Genomic DNA, 22,838 nt, shown 5'->3' with positions numbered 1-22,838 from the left:
AGGATGCATAAAAATACCATACATGTATTCCATTCCTCATTCCCCTCCAGATGTACAGTGCACTGGCCCTCCTTCCCCCAAGGAGTTTATTGTTGGGAATGGACTCCAAGGCAAACACCGGGTGTCTGAATTCTGAAGCATAAAATACCTATATTTTAATAGGCAATCAAATGCAAAATGCAGGGAATATTGAAATGAATTGTAATCCAGTAAAAAAATACTTAATATCTGTCAGGTGTAAGACGATTATGAGGCTGTAAATTGTTTACCCCAGAGAATGGGAAAGACAGATTGAAAATATCCACCAAAGAAGGTGGTGGGAGGTGCAGGCATGTGGGAGAGGAAGCCATCATGCTGTTCATTCTACTCTCAGCAAATCTGTAAAGCTTGGCTTGTAACACTTCAAACTGGACTTAATATTAACATTTATTGCTTATTTCTTTGTATTATGCACTGGAAAAATATCACCTGCTATAAATGTTATAATATTTCAGACTACAAGACAATTTCATTTGCCAGCTACCAGGAGAACAATAAAATTGAATATAAGTAAAAGATCGTATTTTGAATGCAATGACATTCCACAGTCTCCTTCCTATTTTTTGTCAATATTTTCTTATATAAAAGAGTGTGCAGGCTGTATGTACATGGTTAATTTAGTAACCCTGTGATTTTACTAGGCTCTATCTTGCAGGATGCTCAGTACCAAACCTGCAAGGCTGGTCCAACCAAGTACTTTCACACAGATTTAATTTGAAGAATGTGACTAGTCCTATTAATTTCAAAAAGATGATATTCTTAACAGTGAAGCTCAGGTGCTTTCCTTGTCTGGGGCTAGATGGCTTGGCATATTAGAAGACTAAGCCCTGGGAACTTGATCCTATAAACCCTTGTTCACATGATTATCAATGAACTCCACAGATTACTCACGTGGCCATACAAAATCTATTTTTTTGCAGTGCATTAGATAAAAGATGATACGTTACCGAGGGCCTTGTGTCTAGTCCTTGCAGCTAAACTATTCTTGTGCTCCACAAGAATCCTTTTACCAAGGCAGGTTATTCAATTTAAGGAATTGGTACTAGCTATAGTAGGAGAAGTGCCAGGAGGCTCACCAGCAAAGCTGTTCAGGTTCAGCTCTAGTTGAAGACTTCTAAAGGGCAGACTATGCTTCCCAGCTGCTCCTCTCCTTTGCTGCAGAGCAGATTTGGGCCTTGGGGAAAACAAAATTGTCAGGTTCAAGTAGTTCCCGCATATCATCCTCTGGCGCTTCCCCAGGGGTTTTCCCATACCTCTCCCTCCTGACAAGCCTTGAGGGAATTGCTTTGACAACCCACTCTAGCACCCCCAAGGCCTATTCAAGGAGCACTGAAACAGTCTTTCAAAACACCCTTTTTTCTAATGAGAGAATCCCATACCTCAGCTTACTCCTCTGTTTTTTAAGGTTAAAATCTGTTTATTTTAGAAATAAATAATCCTGATGGTTCCTTACAGACAGTGATATTAACTTTATAGTAAAGGGATAAATCCTGCAGCATTTTACCTCTCCAGTAGGAATAATACATCTCCTACAGGCACTGCATTCACAGTCAGACCTCAGCAGATTAAGAGGCATGTGCTGAAGAACCTTCCCAAAGAGGCTTCCTAGCAGTCTCCCAAATCTCCCAGCCAGAGGTAGGCCACAAACACAGTCACCAAAAGTAGTGAAAGAGTGAAGCAATGGACTGGATAATACAGAAAGGATGGTAGGACCACAGGCAAGCCCCTACATAAGGTATTTCAAGGCAATGCCATCCCAGTTGCCTCATCCCTCCAAGCTTTCCTCACATCTTACAGAACCAGGCCCCAAGAGACGGCCCACAGTCACACTGTAGAAGGCCTGATAAGTTCATCAGCACAACTCATTCCTTCTATTTAATAACCTATGATAGTGATCCAGTTGCCCCAAATAATTCTTCAGAATGGGCTGGGTCCAAAGTCACCATAACCCTCTTTTCACAAATATATTAAATACAGCTGAGACTACATCGCACTGGAAGTTTCACCTCTACGTGGCTGCATTGCTTCTGCAATTGTAACAGCCCTGCGTATGTGGGTCACTGCACATGCAGTCTACATTTTCATTCTCTAGGACAAGCCCTGGAGAGCTCAGAAAGGTAAAGATATAACACTTTCCAAAATTGCCTTATCTTGTGTAGCTGCTACTTCTGTGTTAGCCTGATCACGAGAGCCAGCAGGGTCTGACTTCAATGGGCTTTTGATCAAATCCCAGAGAGGTTCCAAAACCCAGTGGCTTCTTCAAGCAGCTTCCTCCTAATTATGTAAGCTGGCTGAGCCACACAAAGACCAGGAGTAATCCCATGCAATTCATGTGAGCAGTCTTAGCTAACCAACTCAGCTCTTGTGTTAAAATTGTATATTTAAAATGCTTGTGGTGACCTGTTCCAGATCAACCCACAAATGAAAGAGAAACTATTTACACAAAGTTAGTCCTGTAAATTCTAGTAGCATGACTGTGGAGTCTAGCAGCAGAAAAATTGTTTCCATTGGATTTCCATACCTGCAAGATTGCAAAATTCTATTTTGGCAAAATACACATTCACTCATACCCTTGAACCTACTGAGCTGAATTAGAATGCTAAGAATTTGCAGCTATCACATATGATGATACCAAGGAAGGACAGCACATGATTTAAAGGAGAATTTTCCATGGCCCAGTCAGTCACGGTAGTTACACAGAGAAACTTAAAGATCAGTTAATCAGAGGCCAAAATGAAGCAAGAAGAGTTGCACAGTGCAAAACTTGAGCCATCTTTCTAATATTTACACTGTTCTACCAGCCTTATGAAATCTGACTCACTCATTTACCTATGGTAAGTCTCTTCCTTTTAGTATAAATGGGTGTGTAACAAGTTACTTATTTTTCATCACCATCACGGTACACATAAGTAGCTTTTGTGCCAGAGTTGGTAGACTTTCCTAACAGTTTTGCAAGGCTACATGCTGATGGCCAAAACGTTTAATACTGGCACTTGAAAGGCTTGGCAAGTGGCATGCTTTATTCATACATTCCTTTTTATTTAAGAACTCCCCTACCGCTCTCAAGCTCTATGCAAACATTTACTAAGTAATTCTTAGGCACTTCTCTGAGATAGACAAGTCAGATAAATGTTTTAGCACCTCCATTTTACAGATTGAGAAGTTGAGAGAAAAAGAGATCTTCCATTGTCCTTGCAGCTGTGTAGTCCTGTATGGGGTACAGGTGACATAAGCACAGGATAGCGTACCAGAACACTAAATGTAGAGGCTGGCACTTCTCATGCAGACTGGGAATGGGACAAAGACATTTCATTACAGGACTTCTACATTTTGATTCAGTGTCAGTGAATGCACGTACAAAGGGATAGGTTCTCTGATTTCCTTAGTGCCATGTAAGAAAAGGAAAGCAAACTTCATCTGGCCAGAGATTCACAGTGGCTGGGTTCCTCACTGTAGGAGGAATTTAAGGGTGGTGGATGGGATGAAATGGAGTCTGGCTATACACCAGTGTAAGAGAAAGGAGCAGATTCACAAGGCAGTCCCACACTGATGTATTTTCTCTTGGTGACAGAAAGTCACTGCTTCTAACTTGAGTCATGGCTGCATGTGTAAAGGCCATAGAGCAGTATCTCTTCCCTGCGGCACCATGTCCTGCTGTGTACAATCTGAAGACAAATTTAGTGGCGAACTGAAGCCTACTGTTTTTATGCAATGGCACGGATGGACTCAACGGTAAGCTGCAGGCTTATTTGATGAACGAACACCTACTTTAAACACCTACTTAAATTTAGGCCAATACTTAGGTACTTTGGTGGATAAGAAGCATGAAAATAGGCCCAAGCAGAAATCAGTATTTACTTTGGTTTAAATAAAAGCTAGAGCTGGTAAAAAAAAAAAGAAACTTCTCCCTATTCTTAGGAGAGGTTTCCAGTTTGCTGAAGACATGATAGGAAAAAAGAGTTGGGGTGTGTAGAGATTCCTAACACCATGATAAATGTTCCCTTTTTCTTAGCCACCAAAAGCACTAATTAAAACAAAAACAAAACAAAACACGCTTCCAGCATCCCTGCTCCCAGATTTAGATTCACACTGTAAAGCCGCATTTTGTTCCATAGTGACACAGAAAGGTAACATGTGTAGATGATACACCAACCTCAGACTTCAGCACGGCCACCGTACAGATATTGTGCACTGTAACATATCAAATGAGAACTAAAGCTTATCCACCCTTCCCCTCACAAAAAGTTAAATATTTTTTGTTTTCTTCTCCATGAGGTGCCAAAAAAGAAAGATTGACAGGAGTGATTGAAAATGAGATCTGCACTATTTCAATCAGAAACTACTGATCCATGTAGGAACTGCTCAGTAAAATTCTTTAACATGGGTTTTGCAGCTTCTTCAGATATGAAACTCACCATTGTCCACCCTTTATGAGCTTGAGTTGTTTGATATTTGACCTATTATTTGCCTAACATTTCACGTAAATACACCACAGAATAGTTGCTTTGGCATAACTGACCAAAATCAAATCCTGTTTCTAAAGAATATTGACTTAAAAATAGGCTATTCCTGCCACAGGAAAAAAATATACTAAAAAGTTAACTCCTGCAGTAGGCTCAATCCCTTAGCTTCACAACCTTAGCTTCCTTAGCAACCTTAGCTCAAAACCTTAGCTTCACACCCATATAGTTCCATTCATTTCTGCAGAGGAAATTCCTGACTTACTTCAGTTAATGTGAAGCAGAGTCAGGCCCTGCCCTTACAAAAAACGCACTATTCACTGCTCCCTCTGCTGGCTTTGCAGCAGCACCTATTTGTGCAGATGCCTGAGTACCAAAGCAGATATACACAGAGCCCATTTCCAATCCTATCACAGCTAAACACCCGGCAGGTGGAATCAGGGATCATTATGTGAAAAGGGGAGGAAAAAAAACCTAATATTCGTGATATTTTGAAATTCTGGAGACTATATTATGAAAGATGTGGAGGAATGTTTTAAAAGCTAAAGTACTTAAAAATGCAAAATCATTTGAATAATAAGCAGATTATAAAAATTTTTTTTAATTTCAAGATTTTGGAGAGAAGACAGCATATGACACAGAAGTTGTTAACAGGCCATGAAAGTCCAACTTCTAGGTGGAACCTAGACCAAGTCATCAGAGAACAAAAGTCTCCTATCTACCAGCTGTCAAGTGATATCTGCCCCCAAATTTAGGTTTCATCATAGCAAGTGTTTATAAAACACATGGACAGTTAAAAAATCTAAAATCAGCTCTATATAAAAGTAACTTTGGTAAAATCACATTTGCAGAAACCTATCATAGGTCTGAAGAATTGATATATTGATATTATAGCCTCCATTTGGGAACGCTTTATCCAATTCATCTAAATATTATAGTACTCTTACTTCACACCAGAATTGTCCTGCCAATTTTGATCCTAATATAATCACATCAGCAGATTTTAGAGGGGGGCCACAGCTAGAGTTTATATTATAGCAGGAACCTAGTTCTGCCTTAAATGACAGAGAGGTTTCCATATATTTTAAATAGTAGCAAAACTTTTTATTAATAAAAAAATTCATCTTTCCTTCCAGTGTTCACAATGAAACTGCTACCTTGTAGTACTGCATAAGAACTAAAGTGTGATTGCATAGAAAATGATTGGAATCAAAAGTGAAACTAGTCAGTACCAATTGGCCTGTGAAAAATGCTAAAAGGAAATTCACATGAAATTAGTGTTTTGAATTATTTTTAGGCCCAAATACCTTTGAGTGACACTAGACATGTCAACGGGGGAAAGAAAAAAGTAGACGGAACTTTGAACTGAGTCTTTTCTGTGTTCAGCTCTACCACATACCCCCTGTTGGACCTTCGTGCAAGTAATTCATTATCTTTGTGGCTCATTTGTCCATTTTATAAAAAAAATACTTCCTTTGTATATTTTGTAAGTTTGGATTGTAAGCTCTCCTATGGTCTCATATAAAAAACCTGTACAACATCCCCAGGATGTTGGTGTAACACGTTGCTTAAATGTCTAGATGCTATCATACAACAAGTGATACTAATGATAATTTTGCCCTTTGCTTTTTAACTTCCTGGCAAATAAAATGCACCATTTTAAAGAGCACTGACCTCCAAAGATCTGCTGAGCACAGTCCACAAGAGCTGAGGACACTCATGGCTTACCATGAGAAACACGATGTCTTATACAATCAGACATAGTATCCACAGGGCACATTGAGATGCTTGAAAGAGGCAACAGTTTATCCATAAGGACTCCATTCACTCATTCCCAAACATACTCACATGGGTATATCCCATATGTCAGATTAAAAAAAAGTCAGGCATTGCTTAAGTGGCATCTAAAAATCTGGTAGCAGTTCTTGCTTTGAAGGTTTCCATCAAAGTTCATCAAGGCAACTGAAAAATACTTTTTGGCTATTTTTACCTCTTCAACAGCCACTTAAAAAAAAACATTTTCTATAGTTCAGCTAAATGCTAAACTGCCCAGAGATAAGTAACAAGACATACACTAGCACAGTACACCAGCTCATTCTCACTAGAATAACAGCACACACAAACTGTACTCCACACCCATCAAATGGGTGGGAAGGCTGCCAGCTATGAGACCTCACTGTTGGATTTCAGTCCAAAATCAAAGGACAGGAATGAGCTGAAACAAGACCTTTCCAGTCATATTCTTTACACTTACACAGCACATGAAAGTCTTTAAAGCTCTGTGTGCGTGTGTGTGTGTGTGTGTGTGTGTGTGTGTGTGTATGTATGTATGTACGAATCTATCTATATTCAGCCATCTTGTAGCACTGAAGTAGGACACTACCAATTTAAATTCCACCAGAGTTCTTGGCCATAGGCACCCTATCTGCTCTCATCTACATAGCTGCAAAGCTTGTGTAATACCTTGACTGTCAGCAGGGTTTACTCTGAGTAATACCGCTTTCACAGTGTTGATACCTGACCCAACACAGAATCGTGGTATCACCCAGTACCACAAAACCAATTAACATTTTGGACAAGGAGCAATTCAGATTTCAAGGGACTTTGGGTGTAATCAGGTACGTCTTTTCCATTTTGAACTCTCATCTTTCCAGCTGCTCAGATATCCTCCTGCTCCTCTGGAATCATGGGCTATGTAGACCAGCCCACTCATCTCCCTCACCCATTCCCCTTCCCAGACTCACAGACTTCCCATGCACAGGAGCTCTGCTCAGGCCCTTTTACCAGGCAGAAGGAGAAGAGCCAGTGGAGGAGTGAGTGCGGAAGCATGCCCTGCTTCCTGTCCTTCCATCCATCCCCACTGAAATGCCATGCAAATACCACTCCCCAGTTACGCAGGGAATCAGACTTACCCATACCTGGTGGCACAGAACAAGGTATAGGACTAGCCTTATGAATACTATGAGAGTAATAACACCTAATAAATTTAGCATCATGTACCCAGAAAATCACAGTATTACCAACATATTAACATACTGCCCATGACTGGGGATTTATTTCAAATCTACACCACTGTTCATAGGAGTCTTAGTTGCTATATTATAATGACTCATGTAACAGCCTGAATCCATTACAGCGATGAAAACTTGGCTGCTGTTGAGCCATAACAATTGGTTCTGAAGATATGATATGGATGTACCACTGAAAGATGAAGATCAGCCTACGGGTAATTAAATATCAGGAATACTCTGTGTAATGCATAAGGCCCTAGTAATAATATTGACTGTACTGTCACTGAAGTAGTTATTGTAAGTTAAGCTTGAGCAATACTGTATTTCTGCCACATACCTATTGGATGGGATGCAGGATGCTTAGAAATAGTATTAACATGAAAATTGCTAGATCCTTGATCAAACAATTTTACCAGGGCAATCCATGCACTTAACTCAGAGTAAAATGGCAGAAGACAACGGACATTCAAAGACTGCATGAGCAACTTCTTTTCCAGTGTTCTGATCTTTACAACTTTGGCTGTAACTATTCTTAAAACAAAACATTTCACAAATAAGAACAATAGACCTAGTCAATAAAAGCATCCTGTTCTATTAAGAAGCAAGCAGAAACTGACCCAAAAAAATATTGTAGTGCACTTGCACTTTACAAAAACAGAAGACTGTGTTAGAACATGTTTATTTTCTTCATTAGGTTTGGTATTACTAAACATGCTACCTGTAACTTCAAGGTGCCAACACTGCAAACATAGGTTATAACTATAACTACTGTATTATTACTAAACGATTTATTATATTCTTGAACTGTTGCCCTGCTTGCAACACAGTAGTTTGATTCTGCTTACCGACCAGCTGCCTTCCAAAAAAAAATCCTAGGCCTATGTATCTCCTGAATCATGCAGAAGTCCCAACTTATCTCTATAATAAGCCACATCAAAAGCCCAGATGCAATCCAACAAAGTATGCACATCCACCTGTGCTGATCCTACTGACTGCTGGATGGGAAATTTTTGGAGATAAGATCCCCTTCTTTGTTTGTTACATTGGCAATCTTACTAGAAGTCCTTCTGAATATTTAATAGAAGTAAAACATAATAGAACTAAGGTTTAGCCAGAATTTGATGGTGTAGAATTGCACTGCTTGCATATATTGTAGTACTCATGCATAAGCAGTTCAACAGCCTCCTATGTAAAAATCAGCTATCAACGCATTAACCCAGCGCAAGCATGGCAAACTGTGGCTAGTTGCTGAGAACGACTCTAAGCCATGACTAGCATGTCCAAGACCTAGGCATAGTAAAACCACGATTTCTTCAAAATTTATTTGAGATATTTTTTATTCCTCATCTCTATGCTTCTTTCTGGATCTTGAATTACCACATCTGTGCTCCACATAGTCACCTCATGCTTAACTTAGGAATAAAGAGATCTCTGAGGCAGTCAGAAAATAATTTGATTCCTAGGTTCAGCATCAGGTTTCAACACAGTAGCCCTCTCCCCCAAATGTACAGTACTTCGGCTGTCCATGTTGAAAACAAAATACCCTATGTTTTTCTCAGAACTGTCAAAAGCTTGTGAATGGAGTTCCAATGTTTTCCATAGGTTTTATACTTTTAAATCAGCAAAGGGAAAATCCCTTTTTTGGTTAGTGAGTCTATTTTGGATATTCACAGATGGAGTGAAATTATTTTGCAGTGTTCCTTATAAGGAAAGTTAATCACTAGATAGAAATTGGTTGGAAAATAGATTTAAATGGCAGGGCAATGTAAATTCCCTTATTTGGCTGCCACTGGCAATGCAACGGAAATAGCACTCCTGAGATGCAGAAGAGATGTTTATAGCAGGAAAAACAACAGAGACATGGACATGCTGAGGTCTCTTTATCTGATAACTTTGTGGTAATTGCCTTTCATGCCCTGTGGCATGTAGGATGCACTAATTTGGCATTCAGTGAGTACAGCAAAAAAAGTATAACGCAAACAAAGAAGCATCAAACTCTACACTACTGCTTTACCTTACTAAATCGCCAAGGCACAACACTGTTTGCATCATCCCAAAATCTCATGCAGAAATTTCTATAGCACCATACCACCCTCTTCCTAGAGCTCAGTCTCATTTCCACCAGTGTAACCTGACTGATTTCAACAGTTCTTTCTGACTGACTCTGCTACAAGATCTGGTTCTATTTGCTGACCGAGATTTTGTGCTTGATCTGACCCCCAACTGAGTGGTTAAAGGCATTTCTTCCTCTTGTCCAACCGCCTGTTGACATCTCCTATCTTGAAGATAGGGAGCCTTCAGAAACCAGTTTCTGCCAAAATCAACAAGAATTTTGGCTCTGACTTTACTGGGGTTATAAATTGTCTCTTTATCTTCTCTTCCTCTCTCTTCACTAAGCACTGCATGGAAGCAAAGTCATCAGTATTCTTGTGCATAGCTCAGTTCCCAGACACCTTTTTCTGTCAAATAGTTTTTTTTAATATTCTTAATTTACATTTGGGGGTTTTCTTCTGTACTGTTCATACTGGCCATGTCTCACCTCTGGAAAATCACATACAGCTGTAAGTTCTCTCTTTCTCTTAATAGCTGACCCCAAAGACAGCAAGCCTTTACTGCTAACTGCAGGGAAGAAAGCACCACACTACGCTCTACCTGACACAGCTGCAGCTCCTTTGCATCTGCTTTACAGTCATTCATTCAGCATCCAGACTCATCACTTCCCATAGTTTATGGTGGGGAAAGTGTACCAAGGACAAGAATGAAAGAACTGGACCCAGGTAGACCTACCTGAGGACTAAGGTACACCTGTTGGCAAATATACATATACAAATGTGGCATATCCTCTCTAATTATTATTATTTGCTGTTTAGAATCCAGTAACACCCTTTGCTCCCAGCCCTGTTAAGGAAAATCTTAGCAGTACATAAGACTGCTGTACATATAGCAGTATTCCTCGCAAAGAGTAGGCAGCAGATGCCAGAGTAAGATTTTTTTATTACTAACATACCGAGGCAATAATTAGAAATAAATTGATACTTTACATCATTATGAATTCATTAGCAGAGGCCAGGACTCATTTCTACAGAAGCTCCCATTGCATTCAATACAAGTTGTACCTATTTCTGTAAGGGGTGAGTTGAGCACAGTGGTTTTGGTGGTTATCATTACAGCAAATTAAATAAGATGCAACAAATGCAAAGAGAAATGGATGGAAAGGGGCAAACATGTAGTCCAAGTTCTAAATGCCAGGTTGCATGTATGCCAGCTGCTCTGCAGCACAGGCAAGAGACAAACAAGTACCTACCAGGTTTAATTTCCAGTAGCTTCAGCCTGGAATCCTCGGGGGGATGCAAACGCCTCTTTTTGCGCCAGCAACGTGCCGGGTATGTGTACAGCTGACCTGGGGCCAGGCCTGAAGATAAAAGGCAAAAAATAAATACAATCACATTTCAGTTTGTAAACCACAAGCAATGTCTCAAGCATCTTTGTTCTTGCCCTCTCAGGATCTCCTTGTTGTAGGGTTCAGTCCCACAAATTGTGAGACAGAACTATGCAATCAAGGCATACAGCACTCCAGAGGCTCATCAGCACCTCATGGGATCAGGCCTACAGAGAATCTAGGTCTCACTCACACACGTCACTCTGCTCACTGAAACCAGAGCTTCTCATAAATAATTTGTGATTTCTTCAGCGTAAATAGAATTTCAGGCTCTCCTGGGTCACAGGGGCGATGCCTCCTCGATAGGCAGAGAGGGCCCCTTGGGAGAGAAGAGATAAAGTTCCAACAGGCAAATCATAGGGCCCTGGTGCAGAGACCAGTTCATAAAATTTGTCTCCGGAGCTGGAGGAAGCTAAGGCCCATCAAGTGTGGCTGTTTGGACTCAGGATTTTTGCTTAAATGCTTGACTTTTATCTAAAGACAGATTCTTCTGTCTCATTATTACCTTCCTCATGCACACACCTCAAAGGAGGGAGGAGATAACAGCAATAATGTTTATATTACTGAATGCTCTATTGAATCACATTTGGCATCACTGGCCTGTGTCTGAGCTGCTCTGGATCTCATGACAGACAACCCTTAGCCAGTGTTCAAGCTACACTTTGCTCTCTGTTGCATTCAGAACATAGTAAGGCTTCATGAATGCATCAGTACTAGGGGAAATACAGTGCCAAGTGCTAATGAGCATTGTTAGCTCCCCTAGTTGCTCAGGACACACAGAAATACCCAGTAAGACCCAGAAATTTTGGAAGAATGTCATTCCCTCCCCTGCTTCCTCTGCCCTCTCCATTCACTGCTTCTGCTTTGGCTCTTCTGTCCTTATGTAGTTGCTGCTAGTCTTGAAGGGGCAAAAGAGTAGAACGGCCTTTGCAGACTCATTGCCCTTAGAAAACAGCTAAGACCACACAATAGATAGGAAAGGAGTGGCGTTACCATCTCTGAAACAGTACTAACTGTGAATGGCTGGACAGCATCGAGGCAGTCTCACTAAAGCAGAACAGCTCAAGGGCAGCAGGATGGCCCAAGTTCTCAGCCAGCCCTTCTGAAACAGTCAGGAAAGCATACCAGCCTAGGAACAAGACTGACTCATTGAACCAGATGAGGATAATGAAAATAAATGATATCCTGTTACTTGGCAAAAAAAAAAAAGAGAGAGAGAGAGAGAGAGAGAGAGAGAGAGAAAGATAGAGAAACAACAACAAAATTATTCACCTCAAGAGAACAGGCTAATCAAATTCTGCAAGTGAAGCCTAAGTTCTCGGTTTTAAATATTTTGGCTGTTGGGAATGCCAGTTCAAACCCCAGCACGCCCCACCCACTTTCAGGCCCTAGTGCATAAACGGAGCATCCACAACACACATTGCCTGGGTATGGCTGGGAGAAGGAGTATTTGCAGAGTTCCCGGCTGTTCCAGGGTACAGAGCAGGACTGGACTGGGACTTGTGGACTGGGACTCTCGTCATACTGCTGCACAGCTTGCTGGGCATTATGCCCACCCCAAAGAAAGATAGATTTCAGAGCAGGACATACCTAGCCTGTGACCGGTTTGGGAATAAAAACTCATGAATAATTAGAACTTTTACAGTGCTTGACACACTTTTCACGGCACTCTGCAAACATTAACCACTGTGAACAATTGCTATTATGATGCGGTGGATTGTGCCTGTCTGGTGTGAGTCATTAAAGAGGTGGAGGCAAGGAGCCTCACCCTTTTACAGCAGGTCCTGTGTAAGAACTTGATCCTAACATTGAAATAGGGGGCTGCTAGGCCAAAGCAATGGGATAGAGAATCAGCCCTCCACTGCACAGGCCTCTACAGAAGAGTCCTTTGAACGAAACAAGCACAAAAGGCAGCTTTGAACAGTTGTCCCAGACAGGGAGGAACAAGAATTCACTGAAGTTTTCAGCAAGTATCTGTCAGTGTTGGTTCAATTATTGAGCATTCTCATATGAATCAGCAGCTCTGTATTCAGTCAGGACTGTGAAACTCAACCACAACATGCCGAAAGCCCAACGGGAAACAAAGCAGGTATCCACAAAAAGACAGAGGTGGGAAAGCATCTTCCCCAGAGCACCTCCAGCCCACTCCAGATGGCAGATAGACCCATAAGTTCCACAGACCTTCAACATCCATCTCTGCAGTCCTTGAAGAAAGCACTCTATTCCTATTCACAATACCTTTGTTCATTAATAGGCAGCATCCAGTGAACTTAATCAATACCATACCTTCACTTGATCCGAATCCATCAAATACTATCGTCAGTTCTCAACGCTGACCCCCACCTACCACTGTGATGGCTCACATAAAGCGTGGACCTTTGATTGCTTACATAGAGGAGGGGCAACAAGAAAAGGGTCTGTTCCGAACACTTTGAAACTAGCCCCTCCACAGTGGGTCTTGCAGTGCACATGGAAATAATGCATATACAAGTCTTGCTGTCTTCAGTCCTGGCTCAGTTCTCTCTCCCTCTGGTGCCTTATAGGGCAACCAGAGAAGGTTCCAATCATTTGCTTATAGAGGAAATAGCAGAACCTGCAGTGAGTTATGTTGTTTATCTCATTAGTGTAGGAGAGTCATAACTCAAAGCTTGTGTGAAAGGCTGGGGGAGGAGGGGAAAAGAGGGAGGGAGTTATGTGCAGTATTGTGTGAAATTAACCCTGAACTGTTTATCATGAGATGCAGTTTTCTGACTCCTTTAACAAAGAGGACAGCAAGAAATCAGGTTAGTATGCTGAGATTCTGACTCTCCTTTCTGTCTTGTAAAACCTCTGTAAGTGAAAAGAGGTCCTGGAGCTTTTCCATTTGCCTTTATACAGTTTTCAGGTTAGGGATGGTAGATGGCAGCGAACACAGCACACAAGCCAGACACCAGAGTGGGCGGCAGAGAATTTTCAGAGCTATTCAGTATGGGCATAAGCGCTTTGGGTACAGCCTAAAAACAGTCGTGCTAAAATACAGAGGGATGCTTTGACCTACCATAATGGTACCACAAGAAATAGATGATGTAAAGAGACCCGAGAGAGCACTAAATGGGGTAATAAAAATCAAGAAAGAGCAAGCAAATATGAGAGAGGAGGGCTGCTTCATTTTGCACTGATTATTCTAATTCAAAATAACAAAGGAGTCAGATTTGGTCACCGAAGCAGATGCAAGGAGCTTGATTCACTTAAGATACTCTGGGAAGAATGTTCCACCATTAGTCTCCACCGCAGCCCTGCAGAAGAAATGCTACTGATCCCCTTTGGTAGAGGAAGTCGTAGAACAGTCCAGTATCATAGGTGAGAAAAGAAAGATTTGCACAGATAATTTGCTAAGGGGTAGTCTAGAGAGCTAGTGACCACAAAGGCAAAGTATTTAGATCTCTTGATTCCTGATTTGATGACTTAACACTTTGTAATGATTTCTCCTGCAAGAGCAGAGGCACCAATGAGACCTACACAAGACTATCTATGCCTATCCTTGCAGCAGAGGCTCCTCGCAAAACATTACTTGTGCATGTAGTGGATGTATATTTGCTTATGACTGAGTTCAAAAGAATAAAAATAGCAGCACCTTACTCATAACCTGATGCTATAAGAACAGAAATTCCCTGGGTAAACAGATTACCAAAAAATGAAAAGCTCATGTTGCCAGAGCATAATCTCTTAAGAATGGGGAATTTTCATATTAAAAAAAAAACAAAAAACTGTAGTCACAAAGGAACCTGTGAAAGAAGGGTTAGCCCAGAACCTCAGAAAACTTCCAGCTCATAAACCACATTTAGCAGTCCCAGATTCCCCCAGTAGTTTTGGCAGCTGAAGTATTCTTAGGGTATTTTTAGTGCTGGTAAAACACCTGCTGTCTCTCACACCAGAAGTGGCTGAATTTTACTACAGAAAGTGTTTTCAGACAGCACTGTAAGACTTAGGCCCTAAATCTACTTCAGATATTTTAAGGAATAGGGGCAGTGCAAGGATCTTTTCCTCAATATATCCCTGTGAAAGGGAGAGGGTAACTTTCAGCTAAGCACCTGTTTAGGTGCAGCAATTGCTTTCTTAGTCTGCCTCCAGAAATCCTGTGTGCTCCTCCTACCCCACTTCCTGCAAACTGGCCGCTAAAAGAGACAATAGGAGACTGCCCCTTCCCAGACCTGAAAATCGTTGCTGCTTGTTATTTTTTTCAGTGTAGTTTACAGGAACTGGCACGTATTCTTGCACACATATGCACATCCTTTGGCCAGTGCCCATTCATCCTTGCATCCTAGCCCTCTTCCTGCCTGAACCCTCTGGTGTGCACTCTAAAAAAATAAATAAATAAAATAAAATAAAAGACCCAGTTTGATGCTGTCAAAAAGATCAGTTCCCTGAGCTAATTGTGGGTCACATACTGAGCCATACTCTATCAAAATTCCCTCTGGATCTCAGGGGAGTTCTCTGTAAATAACATCTGCAGCCTTTGAAATGGTGACTGCGCTTTGCCTTCAAAACAAGAATTTCAGATAGATTTACTCTAACAAAAGAAATTTTGACCAAAGTCTGCAAAAAAAGTGGTGGTCTTTCCCCTTCAGCTTCATTGAGCTTTGGAACAGGGCTTAGCAAAAGCTCTTTAAGGACACATACCAAACTCTTGCACTTGAGGAAACTCAGGCTCCAGAGCGGATACCCAAATAACTTTTCAAAGCAGAAATAGGAGTTACACCTACATCTGCAGCCATCAGAACAACATTCATCCCAATAGCTGGACTCTTCCGTATTTCACCTATGCTGCGTATTCTTCCCAATATAATTTCTTATTTTCAGCATCCATCTAAGACACTCCGACCTCCACCAGTCCACCCTGAAGATAATTCCAATCCTGTTTAGAGCAGAGGATTTTGTCTTCTGCTACAGACTGGAATCCGTAGCATTAAAAGAGCTGCAATGATGCAGCCTTAGAAACTACCGTGTCAGGTAATCACTTCTTTGGGTAGAGAGAGAATAATTAGGATCTGCTCTCTGCAGTTACCAAAGGAAATCCCCTGCAGGCAAAGAGGTTTAGGTAGCTTCTCTTCTGTTTGGCCTATAACAGGTTTGAATTTCTATTAATTAAACCCCATGAGGGCTCAGCAGCCTGCCCTCCATACATGCACATGCATACACAGACACAACAGTACCAACCTGGTCCCCTGTGCCTCTTCTCCATCCAGATGTAGCAGTTGTTCTGAGCCACCCCAGTTTGTGAATCCAGGAAGGGAAGGCGGACACTTCGTTCAGCACACAGCCGAGAGTTGTAGCTGCGACAGTGCTCAATCGCTTCTTTGTAGAACTGGTCTCCGAGTCTGTCAAAAGAGACAGGGCAGAGATTAAGAAATATTGCACTGTCCCCCCAAACAAGGCCAAGAAAAAGGAGACACAACATTCATTTAAAAATGGATGAGCAGAAATACAAATACTTTCTTCGAACACATGAAGAGCTCGCGGACACAAGACACCGCTGAAGCAGATCATGCAGAAAGTGCCATTAAAAGATCAGACTCTCAGGACCTGGACACAGATCTTTTCCGTAGTAGTATAGCTACTAAATAAGCAAATGGTGCAACCACACTGGCCCACGACCCAGAGTCAGGCAATATAAACGCCATGGTGACCCTGCTCTTCCGTTTGTCTTCCCCTGTAATTTATCCAGCCCAGTCAGAAAATCAGTCTTTTCAATCCGTGTTATAACAACTCCTGCAGCATATTTTGAGCAACCAGAATGCTGACCACGTTTAGAAGAACTTCATTTTTGCATTTTTGATGTCAGAGAGCCCATGAGAGCAAAGGACATACATAGTTCTGATGTTGTGTGCTTCTTAGGCATGAAAACACCCACATCAACAGCTAGGGTCATATCTGTAATGGTCAGAACACATATGTTCTCTTTACACTTCCGCAGCTTTTCACAGTCAGGTTTAAAGCACCAAAAGCAGCAGGATACAACAGCCACTGGTAAGATCCAGCAAGGCAAACCTTTTGTTCTGAAGCCTAGTGGAAGGAACAGTTCTAATGTCACTTATTTCATAAATAAGCATTTGTTCAAAAATTTTGTAGAATCCTCCTCTTCCCTACAGAAAGATTTTAAAACTCTGCCTGCTGCAGATTCCCAAATCCTCCATCCAAATTTTTCTAAAGATGGAAAAGCATCAACGTAGAGCGACTGTCATGCTGGTGTATTGCAAAGTGGGTGGGCCACACTGCTGAACTTCATTCCTGATCTATTGTCAACGTGAAACTGTTATGACATGGATGGCTGGGAAAGCTACCCATCAGGCTAAGTTCTTTAGAAATCAGGAGTAGAGCGATACACAGCACAACTTACTCTGACTCTGATATTCATCAGTGTGCAAAAAGAGTATAACACGCACAGCAAGGGAGCTAAAGGGATGCATGTGCAGAGAGACAAAAGAGGCTCCCTTTCCTGTTCTCTTCTATTAGCTGTTTTCCCTGCTACCCATTTCCATCAGGCACAATTGGCATTTTAGCAGTATACTCCCTTTGTACACCTCTGAATATCAAATTGGTGCAAATTATTCTGTTTTACCATCTGTGTCCATTTTCTGAATGACTCACATCTTTTTAGTGACCTTTCAATTCCACCTCGTGACTTCCATTGGCCATACTGTATGGCCCAATATCCTCTCACTGACAGGGGTCAATAACAGAGGCATATGGAAGAATAACAACATGGCAGAATACAGACGGAGGATTCTCCAGTATCTCCTCCTCACTTCTGATGATCAGAACCTTATTTCCCCAAGTCTCAGGTTACCCAATACTGGGGACATCATGTTTAATAGGCCTTGATGGACCTTTCTAATTCATGCTTGTTTTAAGCCACAACCTCAGTTATTTACTATGGTAAGTCCATATACCTTTCCCAAAGTTTCCACCAGATCATTTCTCTGAGACCCTGGGTGTAGAACAAGCACCACAGCCCTCTGGCTTTCTGCTGCTCTCTGCCACTCTCACTTCAGCAGCTGCATTTCAGAGTGTCCCCAAGGGACAGAGGAGGGCCGTCCTCAACAGGCAGGGGTTACATACAGGAATCAGTACATCCTTGGGCTGCATCAGATTTTCTGAGGATTGTTCAGTTGTTTTTGTTTCCTGCAGCAGACTGCATTTGCAGTGACTCTCGCATCTTACAGCGCTTTTCTCCCCCTGTCATCCTTGGGCTCCTGGACAGTGCCTGGTATGGATCTTTGCAGGGGAGCCAAAGGACAGAGGTCTCTGGACCATACGAGCGGGCAGAGGGGTGAGCCATGGGCAGAGGACATATGGAGGGGTCTCTCTAGACACAGAATCCCCAGCAATGACCTCAAATCCCTTTTTTCCAGAAGAGGGGTGAGGGGAAGGAATGGGAACAGAGGAGAAAGAAAAAGATAAGCTGCATATACTGTGTAAAGAATGTGACTAGGAAGAAAGGAAAGCTTATTAAAAGCTGTAATTAAAGTTGTACTCTTGTGTAATCAAAGTCATTAACAAGGAGACTCCAGTTGATCAAAGATTAACAGCTCTTCCAAAAACACTTGAGCTTCAGCAGAGCTAAGTCAGATTCCCCCTATATCAAACCAGGGATGTTCACTAAGTCCAAGGAGTTTACAGGGAGGAAGAGCACAGCTGTGTGATAGCAAATTGTCACCATGGCACAGGTTTTCTTTATGCAAAAAAACTACTCCAACCAATGGAATAAGCACACCACAAATTTTCCCTTATTAACAAAAAAAAAACCACACATCTCAGCAATCAAGATAGAATATCTGGCTGGAGATAAACTCAGTTTCCATCTTCCTGTAAGACTGAAAACAACCATAAATCTTTGAATATTAAATATTTGGCTTTCAGTGATACTGTCAGGTCGGGTTATAAGATTAAAATGTAAGTTTTCCTAAGAGGAAAAAAGGGGCTTGAGAGCCTAATACGTTTAACGACCAGAGAAGCTGCCAAGTTAGTGGGTCAAACTCATTCTTTGCACAGTTTTGCAGGAGTTATGCTACTTGCAGTCTAGCTGTTTCATTATATTTATCTTAAACATTTTAAATACGCATCTTTTGCCTTAAGAAAGATAATAATTTAGAAGAAGCAGTTGGGCACCTCCTTACTTTAGGAAAGTTTGCTTCTCACCTTTGGCTTCACTATACCAAGCACGATCAAAAACCCATCCCCTAGTCATTCACTAGAAACATCAGTAGTCAAGTACTGGGACCTTGAGGCCTCACCCCGACTTTAATTCTGCAGGGAAGAATGTGACAAATAATAAAATACTGGAAAGTAAAGAAACAATAATTCTTTATGTCAGTCATATTTCAGTGGAAAACAGTTTCCCTGAAATTACTTTTGGTGGGGTGGTTGGTTTTGCCGTTAGTCTTCATTGGAGTGAATCTGACTTATTGTGAATTTTAGTTAATTTTTTTAAGGAACTTTTAACTTAGAGATATTTGTTTCTTTGTTTTCAATATGGTACTAACATATCCAGACACAAAATCTTTCATCTTATGTAGGAAAACCAGAGAGCATTATTCATATCAGAGACAAAAAGGCAAGTATGGCCCCATTTTGCCAGTCACTGTAGAGCCACAGAGATGGAAGAAACCCCAACCCTCTCCCGAAAGATTTGCAGTCTAACTGGAGAATAGACAAGGGCGGGAATAAGATTGGACAGCAAATGAGTTCAAATGAATCTTAAACAGACCAGCTGAGTTTCACTGAGTGAGATACATGAAGAGAAAAAATATAAACAGACAGCATTAATAGTAAAAAGTACATTATATGTCAGAAAGATTAATTATCTGATGTTACATGCTTCATAGTTTTCCCAAGCTGTGTTGCTACAGAAGACCTACACTTCATCCCCTGAAATAATAGCTGTGAAAACTATGGGGAATTTCTGCATTATTTTTATGAAAAGTATGCATGACTCAGAGTTGTATTGTGACTGACTGCAAGGGTCAATTCTTCCCTTTGGACATGAGAGTGAAAGGTCACACAGGCTTGTCTAGATCGGTATTAATGATATAAAGCCATCAGCATATGCAGGGATTTCAAAGATGCTGGGGAAAAAACAAGGAGCAGACAGGAATAACTGCCAGCCAAGGGAGGCAGAGCATACTGCAAATAGTAAGGCTGGAAACACAGAATAAAGTTGTCAGTACACTGCAAAAAAAATGCAGCCCCTCTGTGCAGGGACAAAGGTGAAATCCTGTATGTTTGGGACCAGCGGGACAGGTAATGCTGCCGGGATACATGCAAGCTTTGCATTTACATTCCAGCCTGAGGACACTAAAATAACCTGGCTCTGGCTGACTAATAAAAGCTCTCTGGCTTGGAAAAGAACAGTCTGTGTTATTAAAATCTCCTGTAGGCTGCATATAAGCAGCCCCTTTTCGAGAGAGGTATATATCGAGTAGGAGTTAGGGACTCTTTCTTGGTGAGAAAGGGCAGTGCTGAAATTAGGCATCTGGTTTGGAGCAGTGAAAGTGCGCTGTCAGCAGGGGTGAGCACTCTGAAGGTCCCTGAAGCTCAGCCAGTGCCATAGGTCCTGGGATGGCGATGGGAGGCTGAGGCAATTCTACTCAGTTTTGCAGATAGTCACTAGCAGAAGAGCATATACCAGGATGGAGAATCAGATCCTATGACTTTTATTAGGTTGCGAAACTAAGGTTTTCTATGATGAAGGGAATCGGATCAGCTAATAGCAAAGGCAGTGAGGAACAACCCTGTCGTTCTCTCAGTCTTTGTCTGCCTACTCTAATTAGGCTCTAGGATTTCAGAGCAGACTGTGACTTACTACTTCTCTGTACAGTACCTATCGCAACGACTCCTTTGTCTAGGCATGCCTTCAACCAAAAAACAGCAAGAACTGGCCTGGCCTATAAGTCAGCAATAACGACCAAAAGCTTAGCTTCATCCTAGCTGCTCTGGGACAATTTGGTTCTCTCAGAATCTTTCTGCTTACAAGGGATCCTCAGGGTGCCTTGAAAGCAGCAGGGCAGCTCTCTGCCCCTTCCTTCCAGCCCATCCTGCAAAGTCCAGGCTATTCGTGTGCATGACGGCTCTTACAACAGCTCCAAAATGGGAAGAATTTAGCGCACCCTTCCTTCACTGCCTATCATAATTCAGGTTAGGATCTGAGGAAGGAGAGCACTCACTAAAGACATATAACCAGCCAAGCTCAACCATGATTAGAGTCCCACATCACCCTGGAAAGCCTGCATAATAAAGAACCGGTCTTCGTTAAGTGCAGCTCTTAGATTTCCACCAGATCCTTTGCATTTGAATCCAAATTGTTTCCAGGTTCAGAGGCCAGGCCCTTTTCTAGTCATTTCCCTCTAAAACCATGCTCAGTAAAGTAAAAAGCTGATAGTGTTGAAAGAGATGACTAATTACCTAAGAGAAAGCAGCAACGGTCTGAAGTTTGCAACGGTCTCCAGCCATGATAGAAAATGTGGAACTGGTTGTTCTCCCCAAGACTGCAGAGTTTTCACTTACTACACTTTTAGCCTCCAATCTAACATTTTAGATCATGCAATGCTGTGAGGAACAGTGACGGCAACTCAAAAAGACATTTTAAACCTGAAACTGTTCTCCAGCACCACTACTATCCAGTTTCAAACTGGGCAAGATCTGAGAAGTGCAGTGGCAAAGAAGTGACAGGATGTTGCTTCAGAAGATATTCTGGACCTTCCCAGTCCAACTTCACGAAACAGCCTGGACATGAAGCAGCCATGCAGCCTTGGCCCTTCTCATGAGGATGGACTGGGACTAACCTACCATACAGATACTACCTGAACTATTAGCTGCTTGAGACACTGCAGATCACAAGGTACTGCTGACCAACCGCATGGCTTGGCAAGTGCTGAGAGAACTGCACTAAGCTGGCTACACTTGTTCCTTTTCAGCAGATCCCATGAGACCTGTGACAGGCAGCTGCCCCTTCCCCCCCATGCCCTTGACATCAAGAACACCACAGGGCTCAATTCTGCCACCACTTCTATTTCATAGCTACACAAAATCTCCAGGGAATATCATGAAGTAACGTGGGCAGCAATGCCAAATGTTACGTTGATGACACACAGCTTTATGTACCTTTTTCCCCTCATGCAGACAGCACTACCCCAATTTTCTCCATGCTGGAAGCAGGGGTAGCATGGGTGGCTAAGACTGAGGTCAGAAAAGATGGCAGTGAGGCTGGCTGGAAGTGGGAAATGTTATTATGAACTGTAAGCTAATAACATTTATGATTAAAAGACAGATACTAATGTGGACAATCTAATAGACACAGTCATCAAAAGGGCTTTCCTCTCTTTCTCTGTCTCCAGTCAGCATAATTCTGTTTTCAAGCAGTGGTCTGGCCATGCTCATGTATGTTTTTCCCATCCAGGCTGGGCTTCTATGACTCTCTAGCTTAGACTAGATAAGCAAGGTGCAATGAAGACAGAGCTAGTTATGCAGAAATGTGGTACCTATCCTTTCACAAAGTAAGCCAAAGAGATCAGTGTTCCACAGCCTGCACTTTTTGTCCACTCCCTACTCCTCATGCACTCTGAAACACCACTATTTGTTTGAAAAGGGCATAGTGAGCTAAGTCCAAGTCACTTGAAAAGTTGCATCTCCTTTCTGGGCCCAGGACAGCAACCACAATTGCAATCCTGTGCTTGAGAGAGCCCAGGATCCACCAGACTCCTGCAGCACCTTCAAACAGCAGTCACACACCTCCAGAGCCTTCTCCTGGAAGACATAAAGTATTCTGCTCTGCTCATCCTCAGATTACATTGCGAGATGCTAACACAACATCCATGAAAAGATCCAAGCAAAAGAAAATTTGATGCCATATGC

The 22,838-nt window shown here is 41.9% G+C and overlaps 1 protein-coding gene across 10 annotated transcripts in view; it reads right to left on the bottom strand.

The window, feature by feature from the left end:
- The window catches only part of DPF3 (double PHD fingers 3), a 180,367-nt gene that overhangs the window by 92,589 nt on the left and 64,940 nt on the right, over positions 1 to 22,838 (bottom strand). For all 10 annotated transcript variants that reach the window (XR_011141489.1, XR_011141491.1, XR_011141490.1 and 7 more), the window contains exons 2-3: positions 16,146 to 16,306; positions 10,815 to 10,922 (exon numbers count right to left, since the gene is read on the bottom strand). Coding sequence is in view for 6 of the 10 variants with exons in the window: in XM_068946092.1 (XP_068802193.1) it covers positions 10,815 to 10,922; positions 16,146 to 16,306 (269 nt within the window). In the remaining 4 variants the exon portion in view is untranslated. The remainder of the gene's footprint in view (positions 1 to 10,814; positions 10,923 to 16,145; positions 16,307 to 22,838) is intronic.

The sequence above is a fragment of the Struthio camelus genome, chromosome 5, assembly GCF_040807025.1.
Source record: "Struthio camelus isolate bStrCam1 chromosome 5, bStrCam1.hap1, whole genome shotgun sequence".
NCBI classification, from domain to species: Eukaryota; Metazoa; Chordata; class Aves; order Struthioniformes; family Struthionidae; genus Struthio; species Struthio camelus.
This window is presented reverse-complemented; position numbering and strand designations above follow the sequence as displayed.